This window comes from Nannobrachium achirus (assembly GCF_963921795.1).
Source record: "Nannobrachium achirus genome assembly, chromosome: 20".
In the NCBI taxonomy this organism is placed as follows: Eukaryota; Metazoa; Chordata; class Actinopteri; order Myctophiformes; family Myctophidae; genus Nannobrachium; species Nannobrachium achirus.
In genome coordinates, this window is record NC_137827.1 from 38,549,511 (window position 1) to 38,576,825 (window position 27,315).

A 27,315-nucleotide genomic window follows, 5' to 3' on the forward strand; every position below is an offset into this window, starting at 1 on the left:
GTGTTTGATTCCTAGTTCGTAGTGCTCCTATTCTGCCTGTTTCTTTGGTTAGCAAGTAGCACTAGAAGCAACAGGCTAGCCACTAGCCAGCCACACATAACAACACTACGTCATCTGCTTTGCTACTGTTGTGTTGGTCAGACGGTGAACCAATCGCAGAAGACTGCCTCTTTGGCAACGCCCATCCTTGAAATTGCCTTAGATGAGAGCAAGTTCAGACTGAATAATGGAGTGAAATGAAATGTCAATTCAGGCTGAGTGTCAGGCTACTCATTGCGTGCTATAGAGAGAGATCTCTCTCTATAGCGCTGCTGCTACTCAAAGATTTGCCATTTCAGATCCTGACAAGTGACTAGCCAGTGGGCCAATTACTGTACATGAGTTATATTTCGTCGTTGTCGGGTGGAAACCATGTATGTCCAAAACCGTTAGTTTTGTATTTATCATTTTAAAAATGATTTAAACTAGTGAAAACAGCCAATCTACAAGCACACAACACCTCGCACCGCGAGGCGTTGTGTGCTTGTGTGGCGTTGTGTGCCACTGTAAGATACACTAAGCGCAACAGAGCCTTCATTAGTATCATTGGTAACACCTATTGAATAACTATTTGACCTCCTCCGTGGGGATGCTGCGGGAAGCCTTTTGAGTTTTGTGGGAGTCCCATAATTGTGTGTGTGTGTGTGTGTGTGTGTGTGTGTGTGTGTGTGTGTGTGTGTGTGTGTGTGTGTGTGTGTGTGTGTGTGTGTGTGTGTGTGTGTGTGTGTGTGTGTGTGTGTGTGTGTGTGTGTGTGTGTGTGTGTGTGTGTGTGTGTGTGTGTGTGTGCGCGCGTGCGTGCGTGCGTGCCTGCGGGGTTGTTTCACTGTGAATTCCGAACCTCAGCCGCATACGACGCACTCGGGACGTCGACAAGTCAGTGACGAGCTGACGGCACGCGGAAGTGCATTTAATTTGAAAGCGGAGCGAGTTCAGAGGGCCGAGTGGGGGGTTGAGAGAGAGAGAGAGAGAGAGTTGGAGAGAGAGAGAGATAGAGAGAGAGAGTTGGAGGGGAGATAGATGCGGGTGAAGATGGCCACAGGCTACGATGATAGATCAGAGCTGTCCCCGCAGCATCTGCTGCGCGCTGGCATTTATTACCTACAACATGAACTGAGCCCGGCCAACTGGACGCCCGCCACACACACACACTCACACTCACTCACACATGCATGCACACACAGATGCGCTCACACTAGGGATGGGACGATACGCGATATTATCGTTTATCGTGATAAAAAACACTCGAGATAATCGTATCGTGGAGATTTAATTTATCGTGATATCGTCCTCCGTCATGCACTGGGATCAATTCACCTTTTCTTTGCCGAGCTGCATATCCGGTACCACTTAAACCCTCTATAATTGGTAAAAGGTACTATAATAATATGATAATAATAATGATAATATACGTACTTGATACTGTCTTTTTTTCACTCTCTATCAAATGTCTTTGCCAAAAAATAGCCGATCTACAAGCTCACAAGCTTGTAGATCGGCTATTTTTTGGCAAATGTTCCACCCCAGGATAATGGATTTTGATTATCGTGATAATATCGTAAATCGCAATTTCTTTTGTCACAATAATCGTGATATGAAATTTTCATATCGTCCCATCCCTATCCACACACACACACACACACACACACACACACACACACACACACACACACACACACACACACACACACACACACACACACACACACACACACACACTCCATCTGAAGCGAACTGACCTCACTATTTCCCTTTGAGTACCTCTCTGGTTGTGTTGTCAGTGATGGTAGAGCACACTAACCTGTCTCACTCCATCTCACTCCAGAGAGAGAGAGAGAGAGAGAGAGAGAGAGAGAGAGAGAGAGAGGAGGTGAGCCTCTCTCTGGTGGAACCAGGGGCGTCACAAGGGGTAGGAAAGTGGGACTGAGTTACCAGGGCCCAAGGTGGAGGGGCCCTAGTAACTTTAGCTATTGAAAAATAGCAGATATACAAGCTCACAGTGCGGCACCGAGTGCCGCGCTGCAAGCTTGTAGATCTGCTGTCGTGAAAATGTGCGCAAATCTTTGAATATATGTATTTTTTAAGCGAACATTTGTAACTCAAATTTTTCTTCTGGGGGGTCCCTGGAACTAAATATTTTGAGATGGGGGTCCGTGGCCAAATACATATCATCTTGGGGGTCCTTCAAATGAAAACGTTTGAGCACCACTGACATAGAAACATAAGTTTCTTGCACACATTTTCACGATTTTTCAAAAATAGCAGATCTACAAGCTCGCAGCGCGGCACTCGGTGCCGCGCTGTGAGCTTGTATATCTGCTATTTTTCAATAGTTAACGTTCATGGGGGGCCCGCAGTGAATCCTTGTACCCAGGGCCCAGAATTTGGTGTGACGCCCCTGGGTGGAACACCAGCCAGGCTCTCCAACACAGTCTCTCTCCGGTGCCATCTCTCTCTCTCTCTCTCTCCCCCACTCCCATTCATCCCGTTTAGAGACACATTGTCCCGGTCTGGCTGTGGCTTCCAGCCCGCAGCACGCGTTCTCCGGTGGACGCACGGCGCCCACTAGAGGAGCCGTCGCAATGTGCTACAATAGAACAGTGATATTCCAACCTGTGAGCCTTATAAGGATAAAGACTGTTATTGATACAGTATAACATTCTTATAGGAATCATGGAGTGTGTCTTTCTTTAAAACCTTAGATTTAAATGTAATGAATTGATTTAACTTTGCTTTGCAGTATTTGTCAGTGCATTTTTGTTGGCCTATACAAATCTGTATTTGACCCCTTCTATGTAAGCCAGCTGTTGCATTGTATACAGTGCACCCACGAGGCAACACATCTGGGAGTTCTGTTTGATTCAGACCTACATGTTTCTTACGGGTCCATTTGGTTTACGGGTCCATCTGTGTGTCCATTTGGTTTAATTTTACGCACTCGAGTTAAAGGAGCTATAGTCAACTTTTTCATTGTAGGTGTACATCCTAGTCTACAGACTAGGATGTAAACAAAGTACGGGCCCTGTAAATGTAAACAAAGGGCCAAAATGATTATTTTATCATTATTTTACGCTTTTTGTGGTCATTTTTTAATTGAAACACATATATGAAGCTTATTTTTTTATAAAATATTTTCGAAACATTATTTTTATTTTAGCATCCGTTTTTCAAGAAAAGACTATAGCTCCTTTAAATAGTTGTTGAACATTTGCATTACTTAATTTACTAGAAATCTACACAATTATAGAATGTAGAATTATAGAAGAAGATTTCAATGCAACATGGAATTTTGGAAAAAATCTTATCCAACGATAACAAAATATTAAAGGTTTTGTGTCTGAGAGGCTAAATCTCATCAAATGGTGGTACGTGGCTCAAATGCCAAATAAATTGTGGACATTGATATGAAAAGGGTTGAAAGCCACTGATTTATTTCATTCAACGATGCACTAACCCTTATCCATTCCTTTGTCACAAATCATTTGGACTGCAATTCACTTTTCTTCTGGACTCCCAAAACCAAAAGTCAAACAACCACCTTCAACCAAAACACAGCAGCTATCGGGTTCCTAAAAGAAGCTTCTGCAACCCCTGTTCTTGCCTCACTGCACTGGCTACCAGTGACGTTCAGAATAGATTTTTAAAATGCCATTGCTTGTTTTTAAATCACTGAACGGACCTTGCTCCTTTCTGACCTCCTGACTTGTTACACTCCCCTTCAATCTTAGTCAGTTCAGTAAAAGCTAAGGTATGGCATCATGACTGGTAAAACACCAGTCATGTTGCCATACCTTAGCAACAGGCATGAGGAATTCATTTTAAGAAGTACATTTAAATTTAAATAGATCTGCTACTTCTGCGTTTTTTGAATTTGACTCCTGAAAAGTAACGGTTTTGGACACGATGAGAATTCCACCTTCCACCAATTTTGTAGAATTGGCCCCAGGTCCTAATGGGTTGAATAGGGCTTTAGTGTTATAAGCAACATTAAAGTTTCAGTAAAGCTTTGCTTGTCAATATTTCCACTCTGGTCAGCAGCTCTTGACATTTGGGGCGCTTAAAAGCTTTACAGAGGTGCACCCTGTATAATCTTTCTTGGACCCTTGCCTGCCGGCACACTGCCCGAACCTTTTTTTTTTTTTTTTTGAAAGGCGGATATTAAGGTTGAGGTTAAGGAACCTTAACCTCTGTGTAGTAAAACCTGTCAAGTGCAGTTGGTTCAACGTAATCTTGACGAGAAAACCGACCACTCAATCCACGTCTCCGGTAAATTCACCTGACCCTCCCTCACCTTCCCCACGTCCCCCGTCCCTGTCCCTTTCTTCCATTTTTTCAATCAATAAATCAGCTTTGCCCCAACTCTTCCGAGTCCGCCTACGACAAAAACACATCATATCTCGTAAACGACAGGGTGAAACCAGAGGTGGAAAAAGTACTCTCATTTTGTACTTAAGTAAAAGTATCAATACTGCACTGTAGATGTACTCCATTACAAGTAAATGTCCAGAATTCAAAATATACTTGAGTAAAAGTATGAAAGTATTTGCATCAAAATGTACTTAAAGTACCAAAAGTAAAAGTACTAAATGTTTGAAAATAGCAGATCTACAAGCTCACAACGCTTCGCATCGCGACGCTTTGTGAGCTTGTAAATCGTCTATTTTCAAATAGCCAAGGTATAAAATAGGGCTAAAGTGGGCTAATGTGTGTTTTATAATATTATAATTTACACCTGCAAAGTAACTAATGACTAAAGTTTTCAAATAAATGGAGTGGAGTAAAAGTACAGTATTTGAATTCAAGATGTGGAGGAGTAGAAGTAAAAGTATTGGAAATACTCAAGTAAAGTACAAATACCTCAAAATTGTACAGTACTTAAGTAAATGTACTTAGTTACTTTACACCACTGGGTGAAACCGCAAATTCAATTGCCCTCGAGTTGCAAAGAAAAAAAAGAAAGAAACGAGACCGGAATTTGATTGATGTCGAAACATCCATCTTTGAAGGAAGAAGGGGGAAAAAAAGGAGCGATGAAGGGAAGAATTGCACATTAATATGAGTGACCAGCCTGTCATCTGGGCCCTGCTTTATTTCTCTGTTTAATCCTTCTGCGCTGCATTTTCCACTTCCTGTCTGTCAAAAATCATTGCTTACACAAATCTATTCATCTGTCTGCCCGCTGCATGTGTTTGACATTGTGGCTCCAACTCTCCGGAGAACAATTGAATTTACCCGGGGAACCTCCATAAATAAGTTGAATGGATTCATAAATAAACCACAAGCCACAAGCATGGCCATTGTAATCAGGGAATAAACAGCTCCATCATCCCAGTTAAGGGCTTCCCTGGGGGAATTTACCAAGACTTTTTTTTGTTGTTTGTTGCAGAAATGGATCCAAAAGGAGTCATACATCGTTACATGTAATTTACTTGACGCCAGAGCCAGTCACATTCAGTACACATCCATAACATCGCTGTCAGGCAGGACGCTTGTATATCCAAATCTGTAGCTTTTGAGGAAATGAAAAGATTCTCATTCTGATTTTAATATAGTCACCAGCTCTTGTTAGTACTTTTGGCTAAACATTTGGAAAACACACGTATGTATCCAATTTCAACCTGGCTTCCCTATTGTGAGCGTGTCATTATCGGCAACGATTTCCAAATGTCTATGCTACATAATGCAATGCTGTGTCATTGTTCCGAGTCCGACGTCTTGTTGTTCCGACGTCCCATTAGTCCGATGCTGGTGAATGCTAACCTAGTGAATGCATACCTTCCAACAATGGTGAATGCTAACCCGGTGAATGCTAAACCAAACCTATTGGCAGTCCCCTTTAAAACAAAGTGAAGGTACAAGTTACAACAACACATCACATTGGAACATTGTGAGCTTGTAGGTCGGCTATTTTATGTAATTCGGCATGCCGCTGTCCTACGAAGTACAATATGATTTACAGGAGTAGTTCACCCCAAAAAACGCCTGACACTGTGGTTCCCCAGACACATCACTGTGACATCACAGATACTCAGAGCAGGGATCTCCATATATGGGCTTAAACAGGTGACATCACAGTGATGTCAGATACTCAGAGCAGGGATCTCCATATATGGGCATAAAAGGGATTCTGTTAGGGATCTCCATATATGGGCATAAAAGGGATTGTATCCCAAATGATGCCCTGTTAGGAGAACTAAACCACACTAACAGAATCAATTATGGCCAAGACAGATGGCGCAAAAGGGAGAGGTCGCTTTTCACCCTTAGGCGTCTTACTGGTATATTTGTTGTACTGTATGCCTGTAGTTGCACTGCTGGGACTTGGCAGATTCATTTATACACAAAATCAAGCTAGCCACGGTTGGCTCCTGTCTAAACGACCTTCCCCAGTGGTACGTGACACGGCGCTCAATCTCCGCGCCGTTTGATGAATGAGGTCAGGGTCACCGTGTCACGGTAGGCTCGTTAACTAATCACAGACCCTCGTTAACGCAGTCAGATCCAGTGGCAACCGTGGGAATGATCTCGTTAATTACTGGAAAGACTCGGGACCCTCCGCGCCTTTTACAATGAATTAATTCCCCTTTACAATGAATTAATTTCCATTTTTTACGTAACCCGAACCAATCCATTACTACTGTGCAGTTAACCAGCATTTGTGGGCGTTGTTTACAATGATCCAGATTGTTTTGTTAAAAATCTGTTATCTTTACAACCTTGGTTTAAGTTTAATCTGTGTATTTATGTATAAAAGGATATATTGAGGTTTATCTATACAGCAAGTCAGATGGTAATTAGTCTGCATTTCTGTAGCGCCTTTATCCAGAGTGCTTTACAATTGTGCGCTACATTCACACACCAATGGCGGAGGCAACAATGCAAGACACCAACCAGCACATCAGGAGCATTTAGCCACTTAAGGCTGACTTTTGTTGCGCTGCAGAAATAGACGCGAAGTCAGCTTGATTCTAGGCTTAAAATAATTGATATAAATCATTTTGTAAATCTCTCTGATACAAATGAACGGCTGATTGATTTTATTTTATTGGCACCAGAAAAACCTTGTAATTGCCTTGCTCAAGGCACAAAACCAAGAGAGTAAGAGCAGAGACTGACCTCCTCCCTGCCCTGTGAGCCACTGCTGCTGACAGTGTGTGGTCCTTGGAAATTAAAGTGGAAATGAAAATGCTGCTAGCCAGACGAGAAACAGAGAATTCTATTTCTCCTGCTTGCTTGTACGCGCTAGGCCTCTGGAAACGGTGCAGTTGACCTCACGTGGAAGCTGCGTCACTTCATGCCACGTTTTGAGCTGCTTTTGATTAGGGCTGTCACAATTATTACATAATCGTCTAATCGTGATTATTTGACATTATCGCAATTATTTTGTCATAATCGTCATAATCGTGAATGTTGAAAAATGTCAGAAATAGTGGAAATAGCAGATCTACAAGCTCACAACGCGTCGCATCGCGACGCGTTGTGAGCTTGTAGATCGGCTATTTCCACTATCAATGTTATTTTTTAAGTACCGTATTTTCCGGACTATAAGGCGCACTTAAAAGCCTTTAATTTTCTCAAAAAACTACAGTGCGCCTTATAGTCCAGTGCGCCTTATATATGGATCATTCATTGACATTGACATTCCCTTTAGCACAGCTCCATCTGTTGGATGCATAACGCAACGGTAGCGTCTATTATGTGCGCCTTATAGTCAGGTGCGCCTTATATATGAAAACAGTTTGAAAATAGACCATTCATTGACAGTGCGCCTTATAGTCAGATGCGCCTTATAGTCCAGAAAATACTGTAGTAAGTTGTCAAATATGTCAGTAATGTCTTTTTTGTTTAAGTTATGTGTCATATCTACCATATGCAACTTCAAAGCCTAAAAGCCAAACAGAAATGTAATTATCAACGACAAATACACAATTAAATCGTTAATCGCCAATTATTTGAGTGACAATTAATCGTCATGTAAAATGTCATATCGTGACAGCCCTACTTTTGATGCTTTTGTGTGACGCTGCAGTAGGCTATGGTCAAGAAGCGCATTCATTTAAAAAAAGGAAAGTTAAAATACAGAGATAAGAGGTTTCTGCCCGACAGCAACGATATAATTGATCATTTTGAGTTTACAGCCTATAAATATTCTCCCTCCACCGGAGACCCCTGTCTGTTTTACAGCAGAGCTCCCTTATGTCCACCCCTCTCACCTTGTCCCATGGCACCCATCCTGGGAGAGTTAGTATTCATAGATGGATCTAGACTTTAATTACCTCTGGGCCAGTTCGTGTGGAGAGTACATTTACTTGAGTACTGTACTCAAGTAAAACATCTGTATCTTTGCATTACGTGAGTATTTGTATTTTTGGATACTTTCACTCCACTACCATTTCTAGGAAGGGAAAAAGTACATCATGAATTAATCACCATATAGTAAAATAAGATCTTCGAACTCTCAACACATCACATTGCAAGTGTGTGTGTGTGTGTGTGTGTGTGTGTGTGTGTGTGTGTGTGTGTGTGTGTGTGTGTGTGTGTGTGTGTGTGTGTGTGTGTGTGTGTGTGTGTGTGTGTGTGTGTGTGTGTGTGTGTGTGTGTGTGTGTGTGTGTGTGTGTGTGCCTGTATGTATGTTATGTATGTTGTATATTATAATATCTTTACTGAAATAAAAATAAAAATGTTAAAACAGCTGGTATCTCCCTTAGAGATAGGGTGAGAAGTTCAATCACCCGAGAGAGACTTGGAGTAGAACCGCTGCTCCTTCACTTGGAAAGGAGTCAGCTAAGGTGGTTCGGGCATCTAGTACGGATGCCCCGTCAAAGTTGGATGCACGTCCCACTGGGAGGAGACCCCGTGGCAGACCTAAAACCAGATGGAAGGATTATATCTCCAAACTGGCCTGGGAACGCCTCGGTATACTCCCAGAAGGAGTGGAGGAAGTTGCTCAGGATAAGGAAATCTGGAAGTCTCAGTTGATTCCGGATAAGCGGTTGAAGATGGATGGATGGATGGATGGATGGGTGGATGGATGTTAAAACAGCAATGCAATGATATCAAAGGGAACTTTTGCTTTGTAAGTTGTACTTTTGAAAAATATAAGGATAAGTACTCCAGTACTTTACCTCGAGTACTAATTTGACAGAGCTACTTTCAGTCTTGGTAACATTTGACCAGTGGTATCTGTCCTGGTGTTGAGTGCCTGGTCCAGCACTGTCCCATATCGCCACCATCCCTGCAGCATCAGTATTCATAGAGGGAGACTTGAATTACACCACTCGGCCAGGTGTGTCGAGAGAGACCGTTAAGCCAGGCGACTGGAATCGGCGGCACACGGGACATTCCCAAAGATAAATGATCAGATCTGCCTTTATTCATTTTAATCCATTTAGACGGCATTATTAAGCATTATTACCTTCACCATTATTTTTATGCTTTAGCTAGTGAAAAATAGCAGATATACAAGCTCACAGCGCGGCACCGAGTGCCGCGCTGCGAGCTTGTAGATCTGCTATTTTTGAAAAATCAGGACAAATCTTAGAATATATAATTTTTAAAGCAAACATTTGTAACTCAAATATTTGCTTCGAGACGGGGTCGGCGGCCAAATACATATAATTCTAGGGGTCCTTGACATGAAAAAGTTTGAGAACCACTGACGTAACATGCATTTTTGAAACACCTTCAGAAGGATTTAGAAAACATTTATAGAATCGGATCAATATATTCAAAGACGATTTTTCAAAGATAGCAGATCTACAAGCTCAGATGCTGTGAGCTTGTATATCTGCTATTTTTCAATAGTTGAAGGATAAACTAATGGTTTAAGTAAAAATGCGTTCCCGGTCTAAATAGGTTAAATCCTCCATGATGTGGAGAACATTGTGGCCCAGATAAATGACACAGACTGTTGGCAGCACAGATGTGATCGTCATCATATCAAAGTGACAGTGGAGAAGAGCGGGGGAAAAGAACGCGATGGCAGATGGCAACTCTTCTGATGGCGATTTGGATTTAAATGAAGTCAGTTTAGTCAAATAGGCAGAATTATTATCAGCATTTAGCCAACCAAGTGACATTATAGTTGCGCTGTATATTTGGGATCCTCTGTTGCACCAGCTGGACTCGGTAATGGCACTAATCATCACCCCTCAATTCGAATTCACCATTTGTTTATTTTTTTTTGCTGTTGTTGAAATCATCCTTGCCAACTGTTGTGTAATGAACTCATTTAACCAGATGAACCCTAGTGTCCCTATTCTGTGGTTATGTCAAAATAGGCAAACTTTAGCGGAAATGGTGATCTACAAGCTCATAGCGAGTACAGACTTGGCCTGTGAAGGCTATTGTAGCTGATGGCATCTGGCATGGAATCAACCCATCAGAATCAATCTATTTATATAAACACAGCCTCATAATAGTTTCTCCTATGAATACACATGAGGTTCTGTAATGACCACTTCATTATTATTTGATGGTTTAAGGCCCCATAAAACAGATATTGTTGTCACAATTTAGTCGTTAGGCCAATTTATTCCTCTCCACACACACATTTCTGTGCGTTGTCACTGCCGTTGTATCTAGCAGGCTCTGGCAGGCTCTGGCAGGCACACCTGCCAGTGAGGAGCCCCCACCGGGAGACTAATATCACCCTCCCCGCCTGCATGGCTTGTCTTCCCCGAACACAAACCAATTGTGTCTGTATAGACCAGAAGTTTTCGACCAGTGGAATGGGTACCACCAGTGGTCCTTGAGGAGGTTCCAGCCAGGTGGTCCTCAACAAAATGATGGAGAGTTGGTAACCAAATGGACCCTTATAGATCTTTAACTCTTGAAAGCGTAAAATGAAACCAAATCTTTTTGCGCTCTCAAGTGTTAAATTATTGTTAAGCATCTCCATGCTTAATTTACAAGAAGTCTACACAATTCAACGCAGAAGAATTGTTATTTTGATCAATGTTTGCCTGTTACTGTAGCCTATCTCTCCTCTATGGTATCAACATCAATAGAATTGTGGACCAAATCTTATCCAACGATAACAACATATTCTAAGTGTTGTGTCTGAGAGGCCCTCATCAAATGGTGGTCGGTGGCTCAAATGCTGAATAAATAATGAACCTTGATATGAAAAAGGTTCAAAAACACTGACCTAGACTCTGCGGTGGTGGGAAGTTATTTTACCACTAGCCTGGCATGGTTGAAATTTGGAAAAGAAAGTAATAAATAAATAAATGCCTTGGTGATAAACCTGCCCTAGGCTTACTTGGCCCCTAATTGGTGCCCCACAACTTATTGGGCAGCGAGGATCAGACCAAATCTGCCAAGGGACATTTTTGTTTATTGTTTTTTCACTGGCTGCTTTTACCACTGTGCCACCCGAGCGCCTGAAACCGATCATTATACACTTGAGCTTTGACTCCAGCTCTTTGAATTAGCTTTCAATTAAACAAACACAAAACACAAAGCCAAAGAAGAACGATTTAAAAGTCAGCTCACAGCTTCAATCGGTAATGGTGAAAAACACAACTCAAGCCAGAGATCCTGGTGTAGTCATGTACTCAGAGCAGAATTTTAATAGCCACATTACGACATTTAAAAATGCAGTCTACTGTCACATGAAGAATAAATCACGGATTAAAGAAGTTACGTCTCAGCAGGATTTGGCAAAAACCTGTCCACGCATTCATATTCAGTAGACACGTCTTTACAGCTCTCCCTAAAAAGAGTATTGATTCAAAAAGGCAAAAGAACAAGAAAGTGGGACCATATCCTTCCAGGTCTCATATCTTTACACTGGCTTCCTCTCTGGCAAAATTTGATTTCAAATTCAACTGTTGGTTTATAAAGCACTGCATGGTTTAGGGCCAGGAAATCCCACTTACGGGGGCTTCCTTGGACCCCACTTACTAAACTACTGGTTTAGGGCCAAAATAAGTAGGAGGCAGCTAAGCAGCAGCGGATCCAAGGATTCGGATCCAAAGACAAGCAAAATTGTATTGAATGCAAGCCGTATTTAAAGGAGCCTCGAGTGAGAGCTCTGATTGGATAATGGCAGTGTGATGTAATGATCTGAGAATGAGGAATAGGAAAAGGATATTTGACAGCTGACTCTTGTGTCCTGCACTAGCTATATGCTTCATTTTTCAGAGCGCAACCAAACATAAAATGAGTTGACTTGTCTTATAGTTCTACTTCTCCACTGTCCCCGAATCCCCGTCATGGTTTTAGTAGACGAAATGAACGCTGATACAGATTGGTTAAAATTAATGTTTTATTCATTCAAATAAGTACTGGATTGGAGCTTTTAAATAGCGTTTTGCTTCAAGGTGAACCTGGGTCTGGCTGCAAATGAATCCTCAGCTTAGCATTTTTACATTCTTATCTTTTTGACACTTCAAACATCTTAAAATAAAATAAAAGTCAAATTATCAGTAGTTTTACGTTTAAACTTATGACTACCAGATTGGTCTGCTCCTTAATGCCCCAAGGACTTAGTGGAAGACTTCACACTCAAACATTATGTTTATGAATCACGATTATGATTTTGCAGCCAGCACTTGAAGGGAATCAAGTTCAAACACTAGCTGCAGTAATTGCTCTGTATGTTTAACCAAGAGCCAAACGTTCCTTTCTTTTCTTTGTTTTGTTAAAAGGACTGGTTGTTATGACCTGCTGCAAATGAATGCTTCTCCAAACATAATGAGCAATCAAGGATTCCTCTTGGCAGAAAGAAATTAGAAGAAAAAGAAAGGGTAGAACATTAAGGGAGAAAAGTCAGACCTTGTGGGAATTGTTTTGGTATGTAAAACGAGGTTCTCTTGTGTATAGGCACTCCGTTAAATTAAAATTAGCTGTTGTCTCCGATGGCATAATGAAAACGGTCAAAGGCACCCTTCTGAAGTAATGTCAAGACAGGATATGAATACCTATTCAGAGGATATTAAGATATTGAAAAAAGGATGGTGGGGGTGGGGGGGCCGAAATAGGATGAATGGGCAATAAAAACTCTGTCCGTGGTCATTTGGTAAGTCATCAATTCTCGCTGGCTGGGTCTCTCGCAGGGGGAGGCTGAAATTGGAGGATATATTCAGATCTTGTTCGAAACCCCAGTTGACTCATATCTTTCAACCTCATTTGGAGGCAGACAGGAGTGCGAGGAGAGAACATTGCGGGATAACAGTATGTCACTGCACATTCCTCTGAGTCTTGCTTTCATTCTCATGCATACTTGTGTGTACACTGTACGTTCGACACGCACGCACGCACGCACGCACGCACACATGCACACACACGCACACACACGCACAGTATGCCAGAGTAAACCTTATCTGTTAACTGTTATCCACTGTTGTATCAATTAAGGGATATTGCAGATTACAATCTTGACTCACATACTGTACCGTATCGTCACTGTCTGGAAGAAACCTCGTATCTACAAGTTTAAAATTTGTAGGCTTTTCCGTAAAGTAAAGCCCTGGTCGCACAAGACTATTGCACAAAACTATTGCACAAAACTAGTGAAAATAGCTGATCTACAAGCACACGTAGATCGTCTATTTTCACCAGTTTAGATCATTCTTTAAATGATAAATACAAAACGGACGGTTTTGGACATACAAGGTTTCCACCCGACAACGACGATATAGTACTTTAGCTAATATAAAACTGGTCCATTGGAACAAAAAGTTATCCCATTGCAAAATTGTAAAATTTAAATAAAAATCCAGATCGTGAATGTGTGTAAGTCATTGTTTCAAACCAAATGAGGAAAGCAGTACTACAGGGTTTGCACTGTGCTGATCTCAGCACTGCATACATTTAGGGCCCATGTAACACACTGCATCACTCCAGCCAAGCAGCACAGACAATTATCCAATGCAAGCCAATGAGCCTTTTAACCATGACCTTGAACTCTTCAATACTGCCCAGCAGTGGTCTAAAGTAACTAAGTACATTTACTTAAAGGGGAAGACCACCCATTTTCAATATTGAAATATGTCATTAATATACCTTAGAGGAGTTGTGTGGAAGTAGAAAAAAAGTTACCCCTCTTCTGTGTTGCCTAGAACTGGAGGATTGATTTTGGGGTTTGTATTGTAAAGTACAATGTGTAATGTCATCAAGTTGTACTTTACAATACAAACCCGGCAACACAGAAGAGGAGGAACCTTTTTTCTATTTCCACACAACTCCTCTAAGGTATATTAATGTCATATTTCAATATCTAAAATGGGTGGTCTTCCCCTTTAAGTTTTGAGGTATTTGTACTTTACTTGAGTTTTTCCAGTTTTCAGTACTTTTAAGTTACTTTTCAGATATAAATTATAATTTATAAAACATACATAAACCCCTTTTCGCGCCCTATTTTATACCTTTGCGATTTGAAAAGACGCGTTGTGAGCTTGTAGATCTGCTATTTTCAAACATTTAGTACTTTTACTTTTGGTACTTGAAGTGCATTTTGATGCCAATACTTTCATACTTTTACTCAAGTACATTTTGGATTCTGGACATTTTATCTACAGTGCTGTATTGATACTTTTACTTAAGGTACAAAATGTGAGTACTTTTCCCACCTCTGCTGCCCAGGCCCACCGCTTCCTCACATTTCATACAGTGGCGTCAGTTCAGCAAAAGCTAGGGTATGGCAAAGATGGGAGTCCTCATGGAAAAGAGGCATTACATTTTGTATAACACGATTCTATTGTGAAAATAGCAGATCTACATGCTCACAACGCCTCGCGCTGCGAGGCGTTGTGAGCATGTAGATCAGCTATTTTCACAATGTCTGAAAAAAACTGGTTTCTATACGGTTTCTTGGGCTGAATATGGCAGCCTGCCACAATTAACAATAATGCATTGCACCTGTGCAGCTGACCTACGGAACCTGGGAATATACCATTTTGTCAAGCTGGGGAGAATACAAGTGTGGAGAATATAATTATAATACCTAGTTAAAGTGACCATTTTGTAAAATGTTGCATTTGTAGTTATTTTACTGTAATTTAACAACATAATAACTAGCGCAGATAGACAAAGAGACATTCATGGATTTATATTTAAAAGTAACTTTTATTTTCCCCCCTGGACCCAGGGTATGGCAGCTGCATACCCCTGCCATACCCAATTGACGCCCCTGATTTCATACAGTAAGTCCCCACCCAGTGGTGGGGAAAACAAGTACTAATTTTCTACTTTGGTAAAAGTGTCAATACTGCAATGTAGAAATACTCTGTTTATACAAGCAAAAGTCTGGAATTCAAAATGTGCTTGAGTAATAGTACAAAAGTATAGGCATAACAATGTACTTAAAGTACCAAAAGTAAAAGTACTCATTATGCCGAATGTCCCATTGCAAGTTTTCAAATGTATAGGCTAAATGCAGCATTGGGAGCTTGTAGATCTGCTGTTTTCAAATGGCTGAAATGTATATAGGGTTGAAGTGGTTAATGCAAGTTTTGTATTATAATCAATCTACAAAGTAACTAGTAACTAAAGTCTTTGAACAAATGTGGTGGTGTAACAGTACAATATTTGGATCCGAGATGTAGTGGAGTAGAAGTAAAAGTATCAGTAAAATAAATTGGAAATACTCACTCCAGTAAAGCACAAATACCTCCAAATCATACTTAAGTACTGTACTCAAGTAAAGGGTCATTTATAGTTACGTATGGTTGATTTTGTGTACGTTTTTGGGTGAGACAGTATACGTACGATAGTTACGTCGACATGCATAGTTCCTCTATGCGTTCTTGATACAATATATTTCTCATTGGGACACATAGTTTGAGAACCGCTGTCACAGAGCAGAGGAAAAGTAATTTTCCTCACTACTGCGCCTACGATTGACAACGGTGGCCGCGGGTACTTCTGGCTACGGATACATCTTGTACGTTCAGTCCGTCCAGTTGGGTGCTGTCCGTAAGGGTCCGTATACGGAGCTAAATCATCCGGAGTATTACGTACTGGGAGTCAAACCGGACCAAACGGAGGAAAGTTCTCTCACCCTCCGTTTCTTGTGTATTCCTGCGGTCCTTATGTACTACTATGCATGGTACTTAAATGTACTTAGTTACTTTACAACACCGTCCCCGCTTGGTCACAGCCGAATACAACACACCCACTTTTGTCCATGGAAACCATTTCCTTCACTTTGGCTAAGTAGCCACAGCATGACTGCTCCGCATAATGTCCTCTAGTCTAAGGCGATCCACCGTGGGATTTGAAGTCGGCCTAATGCAGCGCTGCAACGCCGTCTCATTAGGCACACAGGCGTCCCATCCAGCATCTAAAGTCATCGATAACGTATTCTGACGGTAGCCGTCAACAAGATTAAAAATGCAAGATGTGTGAGGAAGAATCGCAGCAGCCAGTGTGAAGTGATGAGCGGTGTCTTTGATGAGTTCTAGAATGTTAAATCCCTGCATGTCCATCGCCACTTGAAGTGAATCACAACCAGGTGTTGAAATGATGCTAATTAATGTTAATAATAATTGAAACGGTGAGCTGTGAGTTGTGCGTGCTTCTTTGTCGTCAGTGTGAATTTGTAAGTGCAGCGAGTGTGTGCGGTGCCGTTCTGTGTGTGTGTGTGTGTGTGTGTGTGTGTGTGTGTGTGTGTGTGTGTGTGTGTGTGTGTGTGTGTGTGTGTGTGTGTGTGTGTGTGTGTGTGTGTGTGTGTGTGTGTGTGTGTGTGTGTGTGTGTGTGTGTGTGTGTGTGTTTTAAATGTGGGTGTGTGTGTGCCATTACGTAGTTACGTGTTAAATCAATGTAATTAGTTGCAGCTTTGTGTTAACTTGCAATCAGTTGCAGATGTTCACCTCTTGCTCAAGATAGATACATGCATGCATGCACGCACGCACGCACACACACAAAGTCCGTTGTAGAAGCAGATAGCAGTGTCGCGTAAAAAAGAAAAGGTGCATTGTGGCCTGGTTCACATCACGACTCGAGCAGGTGTCTATATGGACGTCAATTGGATGCTCAAGATAAGAGACTGGCGATGCAGGCCGCCCATTCCCACCTGCTCGTGTGTGTGTGTGTCCCTCTCCCCCCCGACTGTGTCATTGTGTTACTCCGCCAAAGCATCCGCGGGGACTATAAGCGCAGAGACGTACAACGCTGATTGAGTGTCACTCTGAGTGCGTCTCGCCTCGGAACCACGGGGAGAAGTCATTTGAAACTGATGGAGCCCTAGTTCTCTCCGAGACGGATCGTCATTTACTGTACCAAGCTGCAGGGATGTCTCTGTGAGCGCTCTGCCCACGGGGGGGTGTAGGGGGTGGGGGGAGCAGAGATGGAGAGGCGAAGTAGGGGGATGAGTGGGCCATGCAATTTTCCCTCAAAGTACTATGTGCGAGGGCTCTTTTGTACATTACACCAATAATACCTGAACTCATGCTGCGTGTCATGCTGCCGCACTTGACAACTATATAGCCATCTTTACCTGAAGGTAAAGACTGAGGCATTCGTATGATATTCCCTGCAGTGAATGGCTGCGTCTCCGTTCGCTGGGGGCGGAATTGATTTTCAAGCCATTGCCTCATGCACAAGTGGTGGTGGTAAATGATCATTAAGACCTGAGGCCGGTCCTACTGTACAAATGCCTTCTAAACCAGTAGTTATTTTCAAGATTTTTCTAAAATGTTAAAAAATAGCAGATCTACAAGCTCACGTCCAAAAATCACACCGATGCATTCTGAAAGTGCTCCTTTACTCTAAGTACCAATACAGCAATGTAAAAATAGGACTGAATTTGTAGGCCACACAGTGGCCTGGAAATGTAGTAATCTAAAATCTACAAAGTAACTAAAACTGTTGTAATTTTAGTGTAGTAAAAATACTATCATTTCCTATGAGATGTACAGTAGATTGATAGATGGATAGTTAGCTAGATATATCGAAGTGGAAAATGGAAATAAGTCAAACAAAAGTAGGCTACCTGTTATTGTACAGTACTTGAATAAATGTACTTGGTTACTTTTCTCTACCGCTCAGCGGGCGTGGTACAGTATGTCAAGTGGCCTAGACGGGCTGCCATCTCATGACTAAATAGAAATATCTGTGTGACAATCTTCCTCCTTTCCCATTTGCCACCTGTTTCTGTCCCTTTTGAAGTGACAATCAAAGCAGGACTGAAGCTATCTCTGCCACGGTGACAACAATGACACGCTGTTAAGATTAAGTACTGTACAAGCACAGAACAGACATGGAGAGTATAATAACTGCCTGGCCTCTTTGTCAAGTCCTTGGCTATTGTTAGAGTAAGTTCAGTCAGGAACACTCGCGTCAAAGTAGATTCATAGCGACAAATGGAATACAGTTAAACTTGGCCACTTTCTGAGATATTCCCCGAATTAATTGTCCAAGCAGCTTGCTAGCGATACAACCGCTGTTTCGCTGAATAATGTCTGGATGGAAACATGGTGCACCAAAGGTTTCGCCGCAGCAAGTGTGTGTGTGTGTGTGTGTGTGTGTGTGTGTGTGTGTGTGTGTGTGTGTGTGTGTGCGTGTGCGTGTGCGAGGTTATTAGTATTGCACTGAAGTGTCATAACTGAAAGGCAGATAGTTGACAAAGGTTTGCTTTTTTGCCTTTAGAATAATGAAAGGCTGACAAAATGTCAGTTTTGCATAACTCAAATCACTCATGCATGGACCCCTAAATTAAACATTATTAAATGCCCGGGGTCATCTGCTATTTTCAAATGGCCAGTGTACTGTATATATCGTCACTGTCAGGCAGAAACCTTTCATCTCCATGTTTCAAATGTGTAAAGTAAAAGCACTGATTCATCACACAAGGCCGTCGCATAAAAGTAGTGAAAAGAGCTGATCTACGAGCACACAACGCCTCGCACCGCGAGACGTTGTGTGCTCGTAGATCGGCTGTTTTCACAGGTTTAAATCATTTTAAAAATGATAAATACAAAACAAACGGTTTTGGACATACAAGGTTTCCACCCGACCACGACAATATGTATGTTAAAATGGTTAAAAACATTTTTATGATATTTATACTTTTCGCTGAGGACCTCCTGGAACACTCTCGAGAACCACTGGAAGAACCAAAACCATACACCACTTTGAGAACCACCTACTCCATGTGATGGTGGTGGTGACTAGATGTGAGGGTGCTCTAGTAGTAGTGCAATAGCAATACATTGACATAATTATTATTACTTTTTTCCACCACTGAACCAACGTGCATACAGTTGATATAATGCATCCCTAGCACCAACCACATAAGCACGCACCATTAGCCTGATAAATCAGTCCGCACATTACCACCCCCTGTTGGTGGGTGGTGTGTGAAACGTAGTGTGTGAAAAGTCTGACGCTTGCAGTCAGGCTAACGCACCATGGACCCACCTGTTGCATGTCATCCCTTCCCTGTACCTTCATTTCCCAGTCTCCATTTGCTGGACTGTGTTAATGAATTCAGGAAATAATTCATATTTTAGTATGTCTTTGCCTTGGTATCATTTTAGTGTATCTGACTGGTATACACGTTTCCATGGTTTCCAACTTTGAAGCTTGCTTTTGTTAAAGCGTCAGTTTGTTTCCCTCTTAAGATATAAACTGGGGAACTGTCGTCCATAATTGGTAGCAATCATAGGAAGAGCTTCTGTGAGAGAAATCCAGCACCATAGTGTTAGTGTTCATCAGAAACCAAGGAAAGGACTGTGCCTAAATCTATTTAAATCTCGGTGTCTAAAACATAGTCATTCAGAACCAGAACCAATCAAACTGATTTTGATTTGTGGGTGGGAAGCCGGCTCTGCAGCAATTTGGGGGGAGGGGGAGAAGGGGGTGACGGGTGGGCTGTTGTAGCCTGGTTAATAAACCAGACCGCACAACACCACCCCCTGGCGGTAGTGGTGGTGTAGTGTGGTCTGGTCTGGAGCCTCACGATTGAGAATCCATTTCCACCAGCCACCAGAAAGGGTTAGCCAATCATGGCAGTAGGCTGTGTGGACACAAAAACATTCCCCCCTCCCCCTTCCCTCTATGACAGGCATCAAACAGGTAGTTGTCTTTGATCTTTGATGCTTTCATTGATTAGAGAGAACACTAACGAGGTCACAGGCATCAAACAGGTAGTTATCTTTGATGCTTTCATTGATTAGAGAGAACACTAACGAGGTCTTGACATTTGTATGGCCCAATCAATTACCTTATTGCACAACCCCTTTGAAGTTCAAAGGGAGCAATTAAGAACTCTGGCTGAGCTCACCAGGCTTTAGCCCGCCCCCCAGAAATGGAATCTCTCCCTGCAACCCCAGACTCTCAAGTGTGTGATAGAGGCTGGCACCGCCAGGCTAGGGCTGTTGGCAATGACTTGGAGAGAGGAGGATTTGGAGAGGAAATAGAAATAGAAAAAACAGCTGTCCCGAAAGGCAATATAAACAAAACAATGGCATACAAATGGCAGACAAACAGCCTGCTCCTGCATCACCAGGCATGTATCCATTATCTAATGCCAAAAAGAAGAAATAAATACAATCCTGAAAGTTAGGGTATCGCTATAAACCCCGATTTCTACCACTTTTTCGAGTCACGTGTTCAAATACTGGATTCTGATTGGCTAAATTCCGGAGGTTATGAGAGGACAACTGCCGCAAAGTTGTGTGCGGACTTGTCCGAGATCAATGCGCCTCAGTGTACATCCGGGGACTTCAGGAGGTAGTCGGAACACCTTTCCCCCAACCAACAAATGAAGGTCGCAGCGGTCCTATGTTTACTAACGTGCGTACTATCGTCGCCGATTTATTTGGATCCAATGCAATCCGCCAACTTTAAAGCCCCTTTTCTCTGAACCTATGCCTTTCTGGAAGCGAACAGCCTCTATTTACGGCCGGAACGGTGCTTTTAACTGACGTTAGCTTAGCTGTAAGCTAGACGCATGGATTAGTATGGAGTTGGCGCCATCTGTTGGTGAGTAGAAGATGTTGTTGGTGGAACTATCTGCTGTCTCGCGGAAGTTTTATAGGCAATAATGATTGTAACTTAAGATCCTTGCAAGTTACAACTATGTGTTTTCTTTCATGTATACGGGAAAAAGTGGTAGAAAAGCTATTTACCACTCGGGGTCGGACATTATGCTCTCATAATGTCCTGAGTGAGGGTGTTATCGGACTCGGCTGCGCCTCGTCCGATAACACCCTCACTGCGGACATTATGAGAGCATAATGTCCTCTCACTCGGGGTAAATTGCTTACTTATACTTTGTCGCATGCCGGAGTCACGTGGGAAGGGAAGTGCATCCATCGCTTCAAGTCTCAGTGTAAATGCAGCATTCTCCGTTTGAATAAGTCTGTTCATATTGTTTTCAGTTACTCTTTAAAACAGACTTCAACACATATTTGTACGTGTTTTTGCACACATTTGTAGCGTTTGTGAAACGCACACGTGCGAACCCAGTTGCTTAACATGTGTATAACACACAAACCCACTTTGAATTATAATGATTTATGAGGTGGGGAAAAAGAAGCAGAAATATCAACGCCTGCATGACTGTGCCAAAGAGTTACAATATTGCACATGCGGCCACAATAAATCACACGCAGTTTTCTTGTTCATTTCAATACCTGACTATTTTTTTAAATGAACGTCTCCCATCTCCCACAGATCTCCGCTGCCCCGCCGGCAACACCAAGGCGTGTGAGCGGCGCCCCCCGGGGGCTAACCCAGAATTCACTTGGAGCATAGTGGCTGCCGAGGACCCCAGGGGCCAAAAGAAGGACGGCAGTCCCCAGGGCTGGGAGGAAGGTAAGACCGAAGGTATCAACCTCCCCCCGTTTGCAGGGGAAGTTCATTCTTCAACCCCCTTATAACCTGTCCTGCTGCCAGAGGTGTCGTCGCACCAAAATTCTGGGCCCTGCCATGGGTACAAGGATTCACTGCGGGCCCCCCCATGAATGTTCTTCATAGGGGGAGGGGGGTTTAACTCATTTAGATTTGGAAAGCATTATTTTGTGCTTTAACTATTAAAAAATAGCAGACATACAAGCTCACAGCGAGCTTGTAGATCTGCTATTTTTGAGAAATCGTGAACATTTGTGCAAGTCTTTTAATATTTCAAATCCTTCTAAGGTTTTTTGAAAAACCTACATTTCTATGTCAGTGGTGCTCAAAGCTTTTCATGTGAAGGACCCGAAAATTATCTATATTTGGCCACGGACGCTTAAAAAATACATATAGTCAAAGATTTGCACCCATTTTCAAGAATAGCAGATCTACAAGCTCGCAGCGCGGCACTCGGTGCCGCGATGTGAGCTTGTATATCTGCTATTTTTCAATAGCTAAAGTATAAAATAATTAAGGCCCCTCCACCTTGGGCCCTAGTAACTCAGTCCCACTTTCCCTCCTCTTGTGACGCCCCTGCCTAGCTGCTGCCGCTGCTGCTTTGACACTTTTCATCTCATGTGTTGCTGCTGCTGTGTATAGTGCGCTGCCGATAGTCACTGGTTTGATGTGTACCCTATTGTAGGTCATAAAAAAATCATTATCCCTTCAAGTGGAGTTAACTGTCTTTCATAACTCTGCCGATGTGCAGACGGACACGGGCAATCCGGTAAACAACAGTGACGGAGGAAAACTGACGGCAATCCGTCGCTGTCGGGCAGGAAACCTTGTATCTCCGTGTTTCCTTTTTACGTTGGCGACACGGCTATTAAGTCTTTCTGTGTGTTATTTTATATAAAAATAGTACTTTATATTTAACCAATATAAAGTATTTACTAAATAATGACTACAACGGATCAATTGCAACACAGAATGTTTCCTGAGGATTAATCGTTATGGACGTACAAGGTTTCCAACACGAACGCGACAAATTGCTTACTATTGAGATTCCTCAAATTTGCTTTCATGTGGCAAGAGAGTCGGAAATGGTGCTTTTTTTCCCCAGTGTGTCAAACTCCAATATTGCTAGTTAGACTGTGGATAATGTGGCTGTGTCTGGAAGATGAGAAATGTGGTCTTGTCGCCCTGGGGCAAATGGTGAAGTGGAGAGAGGCAGCGAGCTCTGTTTACTCCTTTAAATGACAAAATGTCGTGCCAGAACCTCACTAGATAGGCTAATTGCAGGACAACTGTGAAAAGGTTACCTACGTCATTAACTGCTAATAGATAAAGTCTCTGCATAATAATGGATAGAAATTATTTGAACGGTTTCGTTATATTTGTGTATACTTGTGGGTAGCTCAGTCAGTAGAGCACCTCGGACTACAAGGTTCTGGGTTTGATCCCGGGCAGTGATGTAGATTTACTTAAGTACTGTACAACTACTTAAGTAGTTTGGCTGAATTCAAATGTGCACAGAGGTTCAAGTAGTTAATGTCTTCTTGATGTATTCATCCACTAAAATCACAAACTGCAAACAATTTTGCCAGATCTCAACCCTTGGTCTTTAGTCTTTACCTATAGTCTAGCTTGGAGCAATGTCCTCCCTTGAATCTAGTTTCTGGAAACGATTTTGAAAGGAGTTGGACATTGTGAAAACAAAGTTGCCATTAGACTTTTGCTTCCACTTTCTCACAAATACAGATAATTTGTACAGGCTGAATACTTGGAAAAAGCCTTCTGTACGTTTTGCATTCAACTCAATTCAGTTGCATTTTTCACTTATTCTGTTGCAATATCATTTTGATAATCTTTCTAAGAAGCTTTTGTTTACCCTTTTTTACATTTATTTTTCTGGTGGTAACTTTTTGGGGTCAAGTAATTGGTTGCTTACAAAACTGTGTAGCCCCAACCCTGGATGTTTGTGTGTGTGCGTGCGTGCGCACGTTGGCCATGTTTTCTCTCTATAGACAAGCTAACACAATTTTGTGTTCTTTGTCTGGTTGTAACCCAGCTAGAAAAAGAGTGTAAATATGAAATAATGTTCTCTGCTGCCAAATGCATGCATCTGCAAAAACTATATTGTGGTATGTCACTCAAAAAATAGACATCTCTTCAAGTGAATGAAGCACTTGAATCTGTGATAAGCTGCGACCAGCTCTCGGTTTGAGCTTGAACATTTTGACAGACAGGCTGACGACTGTTGTGTTTAAAAAAGGTGTCAGTGACTCGACGCAACAGTTTTCAGCTTTCTCCTACTGATTTGACTTTCACAGAAGTAAACAAACCGGAGTGTAATGTGCTACGCGTGTTTGCAAAATGTATGTTGACAGAGAGAACAGATGAAATCACATAGTGATGTATGGTGTCTTTTTTTCCCCCATGCAAGCTGTTGTGTTGTGTGTTGTGCGTCTCGTTCCGAACAATACATCCCCCTGCGGTCACCTCTCCATCTGTTGTGTCTCTGAAGATTCATGCAAGCTTCAGATGTGAGTGTGCAGACTATACATACCAGTGCATGACACCGTCCTGGCGGAGACCTGCACAACTCCAGCTGCAGGGACTTGTAGTGGATAGGAACATGAGAACTTGTGACTGTAAACATCTTGATCACACGACTCCAGGGATATTGTGTATTGATTTGTGAGAGGTTTGGACAAAATGTGTATGAGTAGCCTTGTGGCAAAAAAACAGTGTTTTGAAGGAAATGCATAATGGCAGAAAATCTTGTCTGGCACAAATGGCTAAGGCCTATACAGTATATATATAGGGAGATGCATCATGATCCAAGGAATCCTGGGGGGAAATTGTTTTTATTACATTGACCTACGGTTCAAGAGTTATTGGCCAAAAATGTGAAATGGACTGTTATAAAGATTTAGGGTGGTGGTTCTTTCCCCGGCCTACTGGGAGCGCGTGTGCACATTTTCATGGCAATCAATTCATGATTTATGGCAATTCGTGCAAAATGGGCCCCTCCCACAATCTGTTGGAGTAGTAGCAAAAAGTGAGTGTTGTACACAATATTGGCATGGTCTACTACTGTATATGGGGGGTTTTGCCAAGGAATGCAGAAAAAAACTGTACCGCCTACATTTCAAAGAATTATATGCCAAAAAGTGAAGCGGCTTGTTATAGCACCATCACAAGGCTAAAAAAATGGGGTGGAAGGACTACTGAGCGTGTAAAGTTTCACTCATTCACGCAGTTTCACGGTGACGCGCACGCGCACACGCGCACACACACACACACATACACACATACACACATACACACACACACACACACACACACACACACACACACACACACACACACACACACACACACACACACACACAGGAGCAGAAAAATAGTGTCTGGCCTGGCAGAGGCAATCATTTCCCTGAAATCCGTTTCTGAAAAGTAACCTGCAGTATAATAGTGCTTTTGTTCTCTCTGTCCATCTCAAAAGAGGAATTTCTGATGAGCAGATTAAGAATTGCATGCATGCACGGCACAGGGAACAAGAAATTAAAGTTTAATTTGGATAACTTATGCAGCAGCAGGAATATCAAAGACAATAAGCCATAAAGTGATCGACTCAAAGGCCATGTGAAGTCTTTGTGGTTATCTCTCTTTGACGCTATCCCTGCAATAATCAAAGTCTTGCATGCACTGATGCAAAAAACGGAAAAACCTGATTGAGGTAGGAGGACGAGTACAAAGGAAATATATGTGCATAATTATGTGCAAGCCCCGCACTTTGCCACAATGTAGCCTGACTGTCCTGAATAATTGAGCCAGGCAAGCTGCTGTCACTGTGAATTTCACGAGTGCCTGCAATGTAAAATGAATGCAATATTTGAGGTTTAATAGCTGTGATCTGTCGAAATGCCATCTTCCACCTAAGATGCCCTGTATAAATTCCAGCTTTGAAGCTCTACACTGAGACCTTTTCTGGGAACGTTGGTAAGCGATAGTAGTGGTACAGGATAGAAGGAGGGGAAACAGTGGGTGGCATGGTGTTACTATAGAATTAATGGAATTATGGCTGCAACAATCGACTATAATAAGATGAATCGAGGCACACTTTTAAAAGGTGTTGATCTTGTAGATCAGCCATTTTCACACTTTACTTCTTTTTTTTGTTGCCTATAATGACCCATAAAACCTTAAAGCTGGGAGCATACATTACACAACATCAAACTTTTTCTTGGCTTGCTGAAACTGAACAAGTTCTATTGAGGAACCAAATCGTTTCACACTTGGTGCTGCTCTCGCTGTTTAATTTCATCTATATACTGTACAACATTGCTTTCATATAATTTGTCTCGATCTCACGATTTCTGGTGATTATCAGTGATTGTCTGTTCCAACGGCTTTGGATCATGGACTGTGTGTTATAACAACTGTTCTAGAGTTAATAGACTGGTTGAACAACTGCTGTGTGCGTATGGTACTGTTTTGGTACTCGCATGTGAGAGAGTCCACATGTGTTTGATGTGTGTGTTTGTGAGTACATGTGTGCTGTGAAGCTGACAGTGTATTTTGAGTATCGCTTTTGTATTGTCTTACTTATTTTTATTTGTGCTGATGTCACAACCCAGTTTCCCCTCTGGGATTACTGTAGTATAAGTATATCTCATCTCATCTCAACTCATCAAACACTGAGGACATTAGACAAAAATCTGCAGATCTACAAGCTCACAACGCATTGTGAGCTTGTACTGTAGATTGATTTGGTGTAGACGGGATACAGAGCCCAACTCAGGTCCAGTTTAGTCTAGAGGGTTTAAGTGGTTAACATAACGCCGTTGTCGAGCGGAAACCTTCTATCTCCAAGTTTCAAATTTGTACGTTCTTTCGTAAAGTAAAGCCCTGCTTCATCATACAAGGCGGTCGCACAAAAGTAGTGAAAACAGCAGATCTACAAGCACACAACGCCTCGCACCGCGAGGCGTTGTGTGCTTGTAGATCGGCTGTTTTCACTAGTTTAAATCGTTTTTAAAATGATAAATGCAAAACGAACGGTTTTGGACATACAGGGTTTTCTCCCGACAGAGACGATAAGTGCTTTCTGTTCTGAAGACAGTGTATGAAAAGCCATGTTCAGTGGAAAACAACAGTGGTCCTGTGCTGTATTGAAATAATGGTCCTGCATTGCTCAGGGACTATACAAATCACTGCCAGACTGCAGTGATTGATTCCACTTTTAGCCACTATCAAGACGGTGTTAAAACATTTTCTTCTCATGATGCTGTGAAGAAAGGCTTCTCAGAATGCTGTATTTTGGGGTTTGACAAGGCCTTTGCACTTTATCTGTCATACTTTAGTTGTTTTGCGGTGATGACAAGGCCTTTTGCACTTTATCTGTCATACTTTAGTTGTTTTGCAGTGATGGAAAGTAACTAAGTGCATTTACTCACATATTGTACTTGACTTGAGTATTTGGCT

General features: G+C 42.1%; 1 protein-coding gene across 1 annotated transcript in view; it reads left to right on the forward strand.

Moving 5' to 3' along the window:
* The window catches only part of alk (ALK receptor tyrosine kinase), a gene marked incomplete at both ends in the record, with an annotated part of 854,498 nt that overhangs the window by 334,587 nt on the left and 492,596 nt on the right, over nt 1-27,315 (forward strand). Inside the window, one exon of the mRNA XM_080751036.1 lies at nt 21,664-21,816. Within this exon, the coding sequence (XP_080607162.1) occupies nt 21,664-21,816 (153 nt within the window). The remainder of the gene's footprint in view (nt 1-21,663; nt 21,817-27,315) is intronic.